Genomic DNA, 14,479 nt, shown 5'->3' with positions numbered 1-14,479 from the left:
CACGAAGGGCAAGGGAGATTTAACATAGTTGGAACACGAGGGGGAAATAATAACTAGAAACACTTAGGCATAATAATACAAACTTGATAACATAAGACACGCAGCATGAAACACGAAGGGTGAGGGGAAGCTTAAATACAGGGGAAGAAAACACAAGGAGTCTAATAACCAAATGAACTTAGATAACCTAATGAACAAAATAAACTCAAACTTAAAACGCTGGGTCAAGAGACCCAGGACCATGACAGATTCGCCATCATCAGGAAGTAGTTTTCACAGAGCTTGGAAAGCTTGAAAAGTCGTCAAACCTGGCAGACTCTCAAATGTGATGAAGGCTTTCCTGTTTTCTAGCCCTTTTCATTGAATATTGCAAAATGGCTCCACAATGCCACCTATGAAATTTTAAAGGAGTCCCTGCACTTTTTCATCTATGCGTTTGAAACTTGGCATCCTAATGTCAGATATCAAGATATACAATAAAAGTCTCATCCTCAACCCAACAGGAAGTCTGCCATTTTGAATTTAATGTGTAATTTTGGCCACATTTTCTGCTAATTTCAGGCCTCATACCTTAACAAACACTGAGGGATTTCATGAGCTCAACACGATCTTCACTTAATGGATCCTAAAGAGTTTTCATGAAAACTAAATGGCATAGCAACACTCCGAGTTTTGATCAATCACCGTGAAGCACGAAACTGTTGTAACTCAAAGACACAATACTCAGTCTCTACCAAACTTCACAGGTGTGATGAGAGTCCAGCCCTAACACACACACAAAGAAACACAGCACAATCATACAAAAGACACAAGTGAAGTTGTGCTGATAATTCAGTTACACGATGACAACATGTTTAAACGTCTTTCTTTTGGTTTTGTTGTCTTTGCTCTTTGGTTAGTGTTAGGCATCAACACCATGTTTAGAGAAAGATGATGAGCTGGTTAACAAACATGCCACTGTAACAAACCACCATTTCTGGTTAAGTCTAAGGCCTGTCACGGATCTGTGGGAAATAAATATGTGGATTTCAGTTCTACTGGATTCAAATTCTTACTGCCAAAGTACAGTTTGTGTCCATGTATGCAACAAAGACACCTTTTCATTCCAGCTTCATTAATTTCCAGACGGCCAGAATACACCAGAGTACACAGAGGAATTGTGTGAAATATAAGAAAAGCATCTTTTGTCATATCTCATTGTTTATCAGTTTGTTTCTAATAACTTTATATCATTGTTTTCTGTTCCTTTTACCAAATCATTTACTGAGTTGCTTTTTGCCATAGGCCGTTTAAAATAACACTGCACAGTGACGGGGGGGCACACACAGCTTTCTTCTTGTACTCTGTGTTTTGCCATTTTAAGAAAGTGTGTTTAGGTGTTTGGTTGTTTTTTTAAACACAATGTGCAAAATTAACTGTAACCTTCCTAAAATAATAATCATAACATAAATAAATTTAGATATTGTTGTGTTGGTTTACAGATTATCTGTTCTAGTCCTTCTTTGTTGAATATATCGGCTTATTGCTGGTAAATGTTCTATCTTATCACAGAATATAACCCAACATTTCACTCGCCCCTGTCTGTGTGAAACAATCTCGAGTATCAGAGGTGAGCAGTCAACATGTGACATTTAATGACTGAGTAATCCTTATCGAACAAATTCTTCCTGGCAGATGGGCACACACATGCACACATACATCTAACATCCAACAGTTAATCCATGTATGAGTTATGGATCTTAGCACGCACACACACACACACGCACACACACACACACACACACACACACACACACACACACACAGAGTGTTCAGTAACAGTGTGGGAGGCCTGTACAACTCAATGCCACTTTTGTTACTCACCCATGATAAAACAACCGTGGCCATTTGTGCCACAACTGTTTTGCTGGCTCTCACAGTTCACTTGTTGACAGACTGTAGACAGAGAGAGACATGCAGAGTTCAAGTCTGCACACCACTGTGTATGTTTGTGTTGAGACACATACATAAAGCCTTTGCATGTGTGTTGGTATAACCGTGTGGGGGATTTTTCCCCAAATTTTAATGTGAAGATTTTGAATTTCAGCACAAAAAATGTTGGCTATGAATTGCATTCCTGTAAATTCAAATAAATTAGACACCATGGTAATCCACGTGTGTTCAAATTTAATGTATCACTTGTTAACACCTTTTCTTTTCTTCAGTCACTTCCTCAAGAAAGTTTTTTGTTTACTAAGAAGGTTTTAAATTTGATCATTTTATGACTTGAAATGTAATTAAGTTCTTTAATTACCACGGGATCATAGCAGGTGTTTACATCAATCTGCTGATTTGGAATTTTCCATTTTTTTGAAGTTTTGGGTTTGCTGTGTGCACTTTTTGTTCTAAGAAATGAGGACTTTCAATTTTTTTTTGCTGCTCACAGAGCAGATTATCAAAGATTCCTACTGTTCTATTCAAGAAAAGTTATTATTATTATTATTATTATTATTATTATTATTATTATTATTATTATTATTATTATTAACAACAACAACAACAATAATAATAATAATGATGATGATGATGATGACAGTAACAACAACAGTACTAATAATATACATTCATAAAGTTCTATATCAGCAGGGAGTCTTTCTTTATTACCTTCATTTGCATGTAAATGAAAGCTGTTCCTGTAGCTGCAGGACCAGCTGTTTGGTTGCACTCTTCAGTCACTGCATCTTTACCAGTCTCCCTCACACACACACACACACACACACACACACACACACACACACACACACACACATAGGTATAGATATTCCAAAGGCCTGTATAAGAATCCTCTTCCCCTCCTCTTCCTCTGAGGCTGGCAGCAGCAACAGCAGAAGAGTGGAAGAAAACAGGTACAGGCAGAGGACCATACAACTTGTCACAACATCTACGTTTGATTTTGACAAATTGATCTCAGCCTGCTGTTACCCTCTGCTTTCTTTCTTTTTTTTCTTTTATAAGGAGTAAGGAGTGCTTTCATTGGACAGGCTCTGCAAGAGGCAACCATAGGTTAACTATGAAGCTCCAGATGACAGATGACCTCCAGGCTACAGGAAATAACTGGTTTCCTCTCCAAGATACTCATTCTGTTTAATTTAGTCCAAACTAATTACACAGTGGACTTCTATCAGTAGCTGATAACGCAGATCTAAGGTGTTTATGTTTATATATTTCTCTAAGGTCTAACAAAGCCCCCTTTCCTCCAAACAAAAAGGGATTATGGTTCATTTTACTTGTCAGATTAACCGGAGGTCATTTATCTGTTCTACTTAGCTGATAGAATGAAGAACACATTTCTTTGGATGAAAACAATAGCTGGATGGAGAGTGAAGAAAGAGATTATGCCGGCCGAAGGTTACATTTATTTATTTTAAACAAACACACTTTTTATCTTGTGAAAGAAATCATCTGGAGCGATAGTCTGTAAATGTAGCTTGTATAAAAACGAGAAAACTTTACAGTTTCTTTATTTCGTGATTTTTAAATATACTCCAAAAATAATACAAGAAAGAATTTATCTAAAAACAAACCAAACCAAAGATTATTCGAGTGTTTTTGGTTTTACATGGATTGTATTTAGTAAAACCCGATCAGGCTGCTCAAATGATAAAGAAACGCACCAACTAATTAAATGTAGGGAATATGAATTGAAATATTCATTTTCTTTTATAATTTTTAACCATTTGCATGAAAAAAAAATCAGATACGCCCTCCCTCTCTCACCTGCTTGATTTGTGCCTTTCTGTGTTATTTTAGTGTTGCTTGTAGGCCGTGCCTTGACCTGTCGATTTGCTGGTTGTCTCTCGGAGACACACACACAGGCGGACTCACACTGCGTTTACCTTCAGCACCTTGGTATTTTTGTTTAAGGCTGTGCAGAGAGCCGGCTGATGAAATGGGTGATCACAGAAAGACGGAGAGGCAATTTCATGCTCTGTAACGCTTTGAACGGCGTGATAGCGATGCGTCTTGCAGTGTAAATTCACCTCCTTTCCAAAGACCTATGAATATGGATTCAGTTGTCCCCACTCACTTGAACCAATGAGCTGCGACGTCCCCTTACCCCCAGCTTCTCCGCAGACAGCCTCACCTCCATTTTATTTTATTAATTGAATATTCAGTTACACACACACACACACACACACACACACACTCACAACTGGGTCAGTTCCAATATAAAAGTGTTTATTTGAAATTGTACATAATGTATTTCAAGATGTATTTCAAATAGTGCGATGCTGTTTGCCGAGTGTCTCAGGCCGCTTTGCACCAGAGGAAATGACGCACAGAAGCGCTGTAGTAATCCTTGGGTCCGTTTAAGAGACATTAAGCTCAGAAAACACAATTACACAATTTCGACTAAGAAACCGCTGCAGGTGCACACACACACGGTGACGTTATGAAAATGCAGTACAGCTCACACGTTCATTTGATTTGATTTTAAATTTCTTTGTTCGTTTGTTTATTTCTTTTTATTGATCGGCCGATTAGATAAAAGAAGTGGCACAAAAACAGAGAGTGTGGCAAAGCTGCAGATGTTGTGTTTGTGTGAAGGCGTTGTTGTTTCAGTTTTAGCGTGTATGTCTGAAAGTGAAAAGGACCACAACACGTTTTATGTGCTGCTGTACCAATAAAATATTAACAAAATATTAACGATGGGCTTTTATCGAGGCTTTCTCTCAGCAATTACAATTTTAAGTTATTATTTATAATACTGTTTTTATATTTTCCGTGTGGTTTCTCAAAGGGCATCATACAGAATCCTCTATTTAGATCAGATCCCACATGTGTTTTCACTGTAACAGATTGCATGAGACGTTCCTAACAAATTCAAAGGGATTTCTTGTGTCTTTTGAAATGACAGAACCACGTTGTTCACATTTGGTACTCAAACTGTGTGTTGAACCTTATTCAAACTGACCGCAGGATTAGTAAAGTACTCGTATGGCTGTTGGAAGTGGTCAGCAGCGCGTTCCAGAACGAAAGCAACTACCATTAGTAAAGTAAAAATGCCCCAGAACATCAGCTGGTGTGCGCCTGTTATGGCTGTGAGGAGGAATGGATGGGTGAGGGTACACTTCAGTCTAACATCAAGGGTGCTGCTGCTTATTAACGTTTCTGAAAGTGTCTATTTCTCAATAAAATCTTTGGTTTGGCGGTGGCAGGTCAGTCTGCTCGAATCTTCTGCTCTAGAGTCACTTCTGAAGAGGAGGAGACGAGGAAGAGGACACTAGCTCGGTCCCCCATCCTCCACGTTAAATTAGATATTATTATTTACAATGTACAGCGTGAGTGTAAGCAGGAAGTCGTGTTCATCAGTCGCTGTCCTCCTTGTCCTCCTGGATGGTGGTGGTGGAATGGTTGTAAAGTCCCTGCGCCATCAGCTGAAGGGCCAGCCCGTTCTTGAAGCCACTGGCCTTTTTGATCTTGGCCCTTTTGTTCTGAAACCATATTTTGATCTGGGACTCGTTGAGGTTGAGCTCCTGGGCCAAAGACTGGCGCCGCTGCTCCGTGATGTAGCGATTCACTTGGAACTCTGTCTTCAGTCTCTGCAGCTGCTCGGCCGTGAAGGCCGTGCGTGGCCGTTTGTCCTCTTTGCCGCTTTTTGACTTTTTCAGTTTCCGTGTCCTTGGGCCTGCAGTAGGGGCGAAAGAAGAGAGCGGAAACATAAATATGCAGCGTGCGCAAAACAACAGCGCGCTAACAAAGCTGGAGTTCTAAGTAATCCAGCCTGCAAGCTATGGATACATGACAGATACTACTACTACTAATAATAGTTATTATTATTATTATTATTATTATTATTATTATTATTATTATTATTATTATTATTATTATTATTTCTTTATTTAATTTACAGAATAACGTTATGCGGCACGTGTCTGTGTGGTGGTGTCTTCAGAGTATCAGCGCGTTTACACACTCCTGATTACTGCCTGCACGGATGACTACAGCAGCCTGAGCCCCTGTCTGACATCATTGCGAACACATGTACGTTTAGGTGTTTTTCACACAATAATCTGTCATCTAAATATTCGACAATAAGATTTCCTTTTTTTTTTTTTAATGTTTTAGAATATTCGGCCGCCCAGATCATGGTGTGCATAGAACAGCACGCGTTTACTGCTTTTTCTCTTTTTCTTTTTAAACGACAAAAACAAATAATGCCAGTTGGAACAGAAAGCTTCAGTTCACACTGAACAAAGTTAAATTCATTAACAAGATGCCGCACAAAGACTATGGTTTGAACAATCCTCTGGTGTAGTGACTGGTGTACGATTGACTTTTTAAAATATTAATAAATGTCTTTACTTGTTTGGCTTTGAAATACTGAAGTCCACGTCACAAATAATATGGCTCACACACACACACACACACACACACACACACACACACACACACACACACACACACACACACACACACACACACAAATATATATTAATGAACGTGCACGTGTCTTCTAGCTATTTACATCTGCATAGTTTCTTTAGCAAAAATTTAAGCACGCGCTTAATAAATTCAAAATGTCCTCTGTAAAGACGAACAGGCTCGCGAGGCTGTAAGACTTTATTTACCTTCAGTTCCTTTGTGTTTTATTCCACCTTACTGATGGCAGCTCACACACCGGGTCACAGGAGCTATTACACGCCATCACCGGTTTTTGTGGAAAGACAATATCTCCTGGAATCAGCCAAAGTGTCAAATATGTTCCGTTGTCAGCTACACAATTCTAATCCTCCAGGATCAACGCTGAGCGACTGCTTATGGAAATCTAACAAGACTAAATACCGTTTATGACTAAAACGGGGAGAAGTTTTTACAGGCCGCACGAGCACTGGTTGTGCTTTTTGATGCGCGTGAATTTAAATTAAAATAGCTTTTAGGATTATTTATTTAATCATTTTTTTATTTTGCAAGTGAAACTTTAAACAAACAGAAATTCACAGAAAACCTCCACGTCAAACACACCAAAGTGTTACAGATGTGTAGTGAACAATTTTATATTTTCATCCCAAAATATATAAATGTAAAATATATATTATTTTTGAACCGAAATAAATAAATACATGAACCAGCATTTTAAACTGTTTTCTGTCTTTATCGAGTTTTTTTTATTATTGTGGTGCTGCGTCGAGCGGCATGAAATCCTGAGACGATTTAAAAATAAATCAAAGCGGCAATACAAACATTATAATAACATATATCCAGTATTGTATTGCTAACCAATAAACGATTTGGTTTGATATTAGATTTGAGTCGAGTCAGTGCAGCTTCATTTTTTGAGAACATTTAAACGAAGGTCTGAAAATGTTCTAAAACTTTATTTCGTGCTTTACTTTATTAGAAAAATTGTTCTTCGTTTGTTGCATGGAAACTGTTGAATATTAACGTTTAAAAAAAGTCTTGATGAATAAAATGTTAAGTGAGTTTAGGGTGGAAATAATCCTCAGTTATGCACGGTCACAGTTGCATTTCTTCACGAATCTACTGCCTTACCAGATGAGGGCCTGTCCGAGTATCGGGTGCAGTAAACCCAGGCAGGCCAGAGCAGTGGCTGCGTCTCCGGTGTGGGCGCCGCGGTGCCGTTCAGCACCACCAGCGAAGACGAGGTATTTTCCCCGGTCCCAGTGCCAGTTCTCCCCTCTGCTTTTACGCCATGGCCGTTACCGGTAGAGGGAGCGGCTGCGGCTCCTCCGCCGCTAACGTTGCTTTTTTTGGGACTTGCCAAAGAAGCGGAGGAGGCAGAGGACGAACTACTGTCAGTACTGCAGTTGGAGTCCTGGCACGGCGTCCCTGGAAGACTCGGCCTGCTGATCGCCGGGTGGACGCGCTCCCGACCGGATGTCTGCGCCCTCTCCCGCAGGCCAAGGCCGTGCTCCTTCTTGCAGCCAAAGTCCGGTCTCAAAATGTTGTCAATGAAAAAGTTGGTGGTTCTGTGGGCCTGTTGGGCGACCTGTAGAGGCAATATAGGCGGGGAGGGCAGGCTGGGAGACGGGGAAACGCTCTCCCCCTCGCTGTTATCCGAGCTGTTAAGATCCCGCTGCTCCTCCATCGGTGCTTCTCTGAAGAACCTGGTTTCTGTTCTCTTAATCCACTTCCACTGCGTGAGTTTATTTTGTATCCAAATTATGACTACTAACTAAAACATAGTTATTTTCTCACCGGAATGGTGCTGGTTGTTGTCATTATTCGGAAACTGTGGGCATCCTCCCTGCGCAAAGGCGCTCCAGAGGGTCATGGTCGTTGATTTACTATAAGACTGACTGTGGTCGCTGTTGCACACTACTCCCACACACCCAGAGCTTTTCACCGCTGTGTGACACTCTTCACAAAGTCCACACACACACACACACACACACACACACACACACACACACACACACACACACACACACACAACTAGAGGCGCATGAAACGTATCGGGCCAATCACCGACCGGGACACTTTGGAACAGAGTGTGACGACGTCCAATAATGTCATGAGTCTCTGAGCCAAGTGGAGAGCTGTGGCGCAGGGAGCAGGCTTCACAGAGAAACCAAACAAGAGATTATCGCTGCTCCTCGCCTTCAGTCTCGTTACGGTGTACTGTTACATCTATACAGCTGATGAACGGAAGAATACTGGCTGTTTACTGCTGGTTTTTGTATGAAATTCAACTGCGCACGTCTACTTTACTTTGACCTGTACAGACACAGGCGGGCCTCAGACCCAGTTAAACCGTGAGCCACGACTGCACACAAAAATGCTTTTAATTGGGCCGTAGCGTAAATAGATAGGATGACATTTGGGGGTTTGCTTCCCCACTTACAAGCATGTTTTATCCAAACCAAAGCGCACGCCTTCTACATCTTCATATGCGCCCGTTCGCTCTGAATGGTGGTATCTAACTGCGCACAGCTGCAGGTTAGATACCACCACCTATCAAAACACACGCACATACCTGCTGTTTCCCCTTCTTTCTGGCCATTGTTAGCGCGTGTTGTTTTCGCTGAAATAGCGCGCTCTTATCTCTTTCTGAGAGAGAGGAGCTGCCGAGGGATAATTTATAGGTTTTAATTATTTTTTATTCCGCCTGATGGGCCGGACGTTCATCACCTGGCTGCAAGAGAAAAGCCTTTCAAAGTCTCCGTCAACGTCGCCTTGCCAAACACTTCATCAAAGTGTGAGCAAAGTGGGCCGATAGAATACCAGAAATGCGCATAATAGACAGGCACGCCGCCTGCCAAGATGTTAATAGAAAAGCTGCTGTGCAGCGGAATACTGAGAGGTTGTGTGAAGGGACAACTTAATTGGTATAATTCATATTAAATGAAGCCTGATTATATGTCTTATACGAAGTAATAATAATACTAATAATAACAATAATGATATGTAATGTTTTATATTCTAAGATGCCCTAATTGGCTTTAGTCTTCCTGCAGCAATTCTCCAATAGGCTGTGGTTTTATCAACAGAAAAACACTGATAGTGTGATTACAAACCAGACCCTGTGTCTCCTTTAACTTGACTACTTATTGCCTTTTCTTCGTTCCTTTAGTAGGATAAGGAGTAAACTTCATAGCAGTCGTGTCATTAAATATACCGATAATAACTAATACAGCGCTTCACTCGGCTCTATGTCGTCGACTATAAAATGTTTATGAATCATTTTGCAATTCATAATCGTTATAATAATTTGGTTGTTATAACAAGCCTTATTATAACAAGCTATGATGAGTCGTATTTTTATATATTGATTATTGAAAATGTTTTACATTGAACATTCACAGTTACATTACTGCTGCGATCATTTGCTTTATCTCTGGCTTTCATCTCCGTCAGTCAGTAAGCGTTATGATTTAGAGCTGCTTGTTTTCCTCACAGACCTGTGATTCCTAATAATTCCCTTATCCTCTAGTTTAAGGTTTAGTAATATGATTGTGACACTGCAGAAAGAGACAGGCTCAGAAAACGCAATAACGCAAGAACCCTCGGAGTTGAACGGACATGAAAACGAATGAATCTATATGAACACAAAAAGAACAGACGCGTGTTTAGATTTTATTCGTTGACGTATCTATGACATAATCTGCTAACTGTAACAAAAATACAGTTTGGCTAAAAAGAAAGAAAAAAATCCGAACTTCTGTGTTTTCATTTTTGAGTTCTATTTTTTTTTAAATCGACTAAAAAAGTAATGCGTTTAATTTGATAAACTGGTAATAATGATATCTGTGCTGCACCTGATTAAACATATACTTGTACATGATTTTAGCTTCACAATAATCTGCTTAGAGCTGCTATTTAAACTCAAAATCAAAAGAAACATTAAAACTACAAAAAGCGAAAACCCGTTTTTATATAATCCGCTAAGGAAGTATCACGGATCACCCACCGGTGTCTCTGAACCTGTACAGCGGGACAGTGGAGCAGGCGGTCAGACCTCAGGACATTAAAAAAGTACGATGTTCGGCTGTTATTATTGTTCTTATTATTATTGTTATTAACAACCACAACACCAATATTAATAATAATAAAATCACGTGTATAGGAAACCTCAGGGAGCTGTCTTTTTAAAATTATAATTTACCTTTAATTTCATGGCAAACGATCTAAAAACATTGTAGCAGTTAGAAACAAAGGAGAATGACATTTTTATTGAAATTTGTTGGGGGAAACATTTAGCAGTAATGCCAAGAGGAATTCTTAATTTACAGCGTGACACACACACACACACACACACACACACACACACACACACACACACACACACACACACACTTTCACTGTTTTTTTTTAATTATTGTGATTTTAATGTTACTACTGAAATAAGTCTCTATCTTTAAAGCAGAAACATTTCAGCAGTCCACGGAAAAAAATTATATCAGGGCGACACCTAGTGGTTGGTGATGGGTACAGCAGGTCTCTCGAACCACTGCCGTTCCTTTTTAATAGCTATTTTGTCCCGTTTCTCGGTGTTTACATCTCCTGACATCTTATACTAAATTCTAGTTCAGGGGGTGTTAGCTGGTAGGAAAACTGTGGGCAGTTATAGACAGTTGGTCTACCTGCTAATAGTCTGCTGTCAGATAGGGTCGTTTCAACAATATGTGGTGTCTGTGGGCTGTGGATGCTCATGCTGTTACTGGTCCATCAGCCAGCTCCAGGTAAACGTGAAAACAAAAAAGTGTTTAAGTGAAACCCAGTGTTAAAAACAAGGAAAATATCCACTGCAGCCACTGTCTGTACTTGATGTTTTAAAATCTTTATGTCTCTTTATTGTAGTGCGTACACTGGGATGGCTGTAGCTCAGGCAGTATGCCATCTAACAACTGGAAGGTTAATGGTTTGATCTCCTCCTGTTTACATGACAAATAATCACAGGGCAAGAGGAGACTGTGTGTGTGTGTGTGTGTGTGTGTGTGTGTGTGTACACTACCAGTGAAAAGTTTGGATGCACATTTTCATTTAATGGGGTTTTTATTTTATTTTTATGACTATTTACATTGTAGATTCTCACTGAATGATTACGTATGACATTACGTGGTAAAGTAAAAAGTGTAAAATAACTCAAAACACGTTTTAGATTTTTTAAAATAGCCACCATTTGCTTACCTATTTGCACATACTTAGCATTCTCTCGATGAGCTTCATGAGGTAGAAATCGCGAAGGAGTTCTCAGAGATGCTGAGCACTTGTCTGACCTTTTGCCTTCACTCTGTGGTTCATCTCATCCCAAACTGTGGAGGCCAGGCCATTTGGCGCAGCACTCCATCACTCTCCTTCTTGGTTAAATAGCCCTGACACAGCCTGGAGGTGAACCTCAGGTGACCCCAAACACATGTGTTTGGGGTCAATGTCCTGTTGAAAAATAAATAATGGTTCAACTAAAAACCATATGGGATGACATGTTGCTGGAGGACGCTGTGGTAGCAATGCTGGTTCAGTGTGCCTTCAATTTTGGACAAATATTCAAATGTGTCTGCGTCACACAGAACAGGTGGGACCAAAGATCTCAAATGTGGACTCATCAGACCAAAGCACCGATTTTCACTGGTCTAATGTCCATCCCTTATCTGGACTCTGATCTGAGCTGCTGTTAAAATGTGACTTCTGAGGCTGGTGACTCAGATGTATTTATCCTCAGCAGCAGAGGGACTCCTGGTCTTCCTTTCCTGGGGCATCCTCATGTCAGACAGTTTCATTGTGGTCTTGATGGGTTTTGCGACTGCACTTGGGGACACATTAAAAGTTTTAGTAGTTTTCCGACTGACTGACCTTCAGTTCTTAAAGCAATGATGGGCTGTTGTTTCTCTTTACTCAGCTGATTGGTTCTCGCCGTAATATGAATTCTAACAGTTGTCAAACAGGCCTGTCAGCTGTGCACCAACCTGACTGCTGCACAACACAACTGATGGTCCCAACGTCATTAAGAAGGCAACAAACTCCACCAATGAACCCTGACAGGCTCACCTGTGAGGTGAAACCATTTCAACCATTTCATCATGAAGCTCACTGAGAGAAGGCCGAGGGTTTGCAGCGCTATCAACATAGCAAAGGGCGGTTAAAGAGGTTAAAAATATTTAACCAACTCAAAAAACTACAGGCAGATGTTGTCCTTTTACAAGAGACCCACAGACCTCTTAGAGGTTCGAATGAACTTAAAACACCTGAGTTTCCCAATGTGTTCTCAGCTTGTTATAATTCTAGACAAAGGGGAGCAGCAATTTTAATACATAAAAATATTAATTTCACAGTACTCGATACAGTTATAGATCCAGAGGGCAGATTCTTAATCATTAAACTATCTATACTTGATAAAAAGCTATGTATTGCAAGTGTATATGGTCCAAATGTTGATGATCCCTCATTCTTTCACGGTTTTTTCAGTGCACTCTCTGAACACTTAGATGGCACACTTGTTCTTGGAGGCGACCTCAACCTTGGACTAAATGAAGACATGGATAGGCTCAATACAGCGGGAACTCAGCGTAATTGGCAGTCCACAAATATAATCAAACAGTATATGAGCGACTTTGGTCTTTGCGATGCATGGCGCTCCCTTCACCCCACCAGTAAGGAATATACTTTTTTCTCACATGTCCATCACTCCTACTCTCGTCTGGATTATTTTTTGGTCAGCAGCTCACTGCTGAACGACATTTCAGACACTGAGATTCACCCTATAGCTGTCAGCGATCATGGTCCTGTATCTTTAACACTAATGCACAAGAATAATACTACGCCAAGAAAAAACTGGAGATTTAATATATCACTACTTAAAGATGAAGACTTTATTAAATATTTTAAAAAAGAGTGGATTTCATATTTGGACTATAATGACACTCCCGAAACATCAGCTTCTGTTCTATGGGAAGCAGGGAAAGCTGTGATGAGAGGTAAAATAATTTCTTTCTCATCACATAAAAAGAAAAAAGAAAACAAAAATATTCAGGAATTAGAAAAAAACATCAAATCACTAGAAGAAGCCTACGCGTCCCACCAAGATCAGGAAACATTGAACAAAATACGCAAAACAAAACTAGAATTAAATGAGATAATTGATAAAAAAAACAAAATTCTTAGTACAAAGACTACGCCTACAAAATTATGAACATGGTAATAAATCCGGTCAATTTCTAGCAAACCAGCTAAAAATAAAGAAAGAAAAAACAACTATATGTGCTGTTCAAGATTCATCTGGGAACACAATATATGAACCGATACAAATAAACAACATTTTCAGGGATTTCTATAAAACGTTGTATTCACCACAAATAAACCCATCTAAAAAAGAAATTGATCAGTTTTTGGACAACATAACTCTTCCAAAATTATTGGACACTCAAGCAATGGCACTGGATTCACCACTGACACCAGGTGAACTCCAGGAAGCCCTGATAAGTATGCCCAATAATAAGGCTCCAGGTCCAGATGGCTTTCCTGCAGAATTCTACAAAGAATTCTGGTCGATTCTAGCACCAGTTTTCTACAGAACGTTGTTGGAAATTAAAGAAAAGGGCAGACTTCCATCAAATATGAATTCTGCAAACATTAATCTCCTGCTAAAACCAGGCAAAGACCCTGTATATCCCTCAAGCTATCGTCCAATATCCCTTATAAATGTAGACCTTAAAATAATCTGCAAAGCTCTCTCAAAGAGACTGGAGAAAATAACCCCCCTCTTAATTCATCCTGACCAAACTGGTTTCATGAAAGGTAGTGTAAAATAAGGAGGGGATGTTTTTCTCATTTTCATTCATTATTTTAATATGGCATTATTAGTTCATTAGAAGTATATAACCAGCTTTGCATTAAACATAAATTGAAGTTTTTGACCTTACATTATCTTTTGCATTTACAGTGATGGCTATAATTTCAGTTTGATCTTTTTCCTTGCAGGTACCAGAATAATAACATGATTTTCCATTGCAGATGTAACCATGATCATTCCATACACATT

General features: G+C 39.7%; 1 protein-coding gene across 1 annotated transcript; it reads right to left on the bottom strand.

Moving 5' to 3' along the window:
* Positions 1-4,207: 4,207 nt before the first annotated feature.
* en1a (engrailed homeobox 1a) lies at positions 4,208-8,277 on the bottom strand. Its single transcript, XM_086266402.1, has 2 exons — positions 7,534-8,277; positions 4,208-5,668 (listed from the first exon to the last, which is right to left on the bottom strand). Exons 1-2 carry the CDS (start codon positions 8,087-8,089, stop codon positions 5,349-5,351), a joined length of 876 nt encoding a protein of 291 aa, XP_086122528.1. The 5' UTR covers positions 8,090-8,277; the 3' UTR covers positions 4,208-5,348.
* Between the last annotated feature and the right edge of the window lie 6,202 nt (positions 8,278-14,479).

The sequence above is a fragment of the Aulonocara sp. 'chitande type north' Nkhata Bay genome, linkage group LG16, assembly GCF_057382095.1.
Source record: "Aulonocara sp. 'chitande type north' Nkhata Bay isolate Kocher_YH1m ecotype deep benthic linkage group LG16, A_spYH_male_GT1.1, whole genome shotgun sequence".
NCBI classification, from domain to species: domain Eukaryota; kingdom Metazoa; phylum Chordata; class Actinopteri; order Cichliformes; family Cichlidae; genus Aulonocara; species Aulonocara sp. 'chitande type north' Nkhata Bay.
This window is presented reverse-complemented; position numbering and strand designations above follow the sequence as displayed.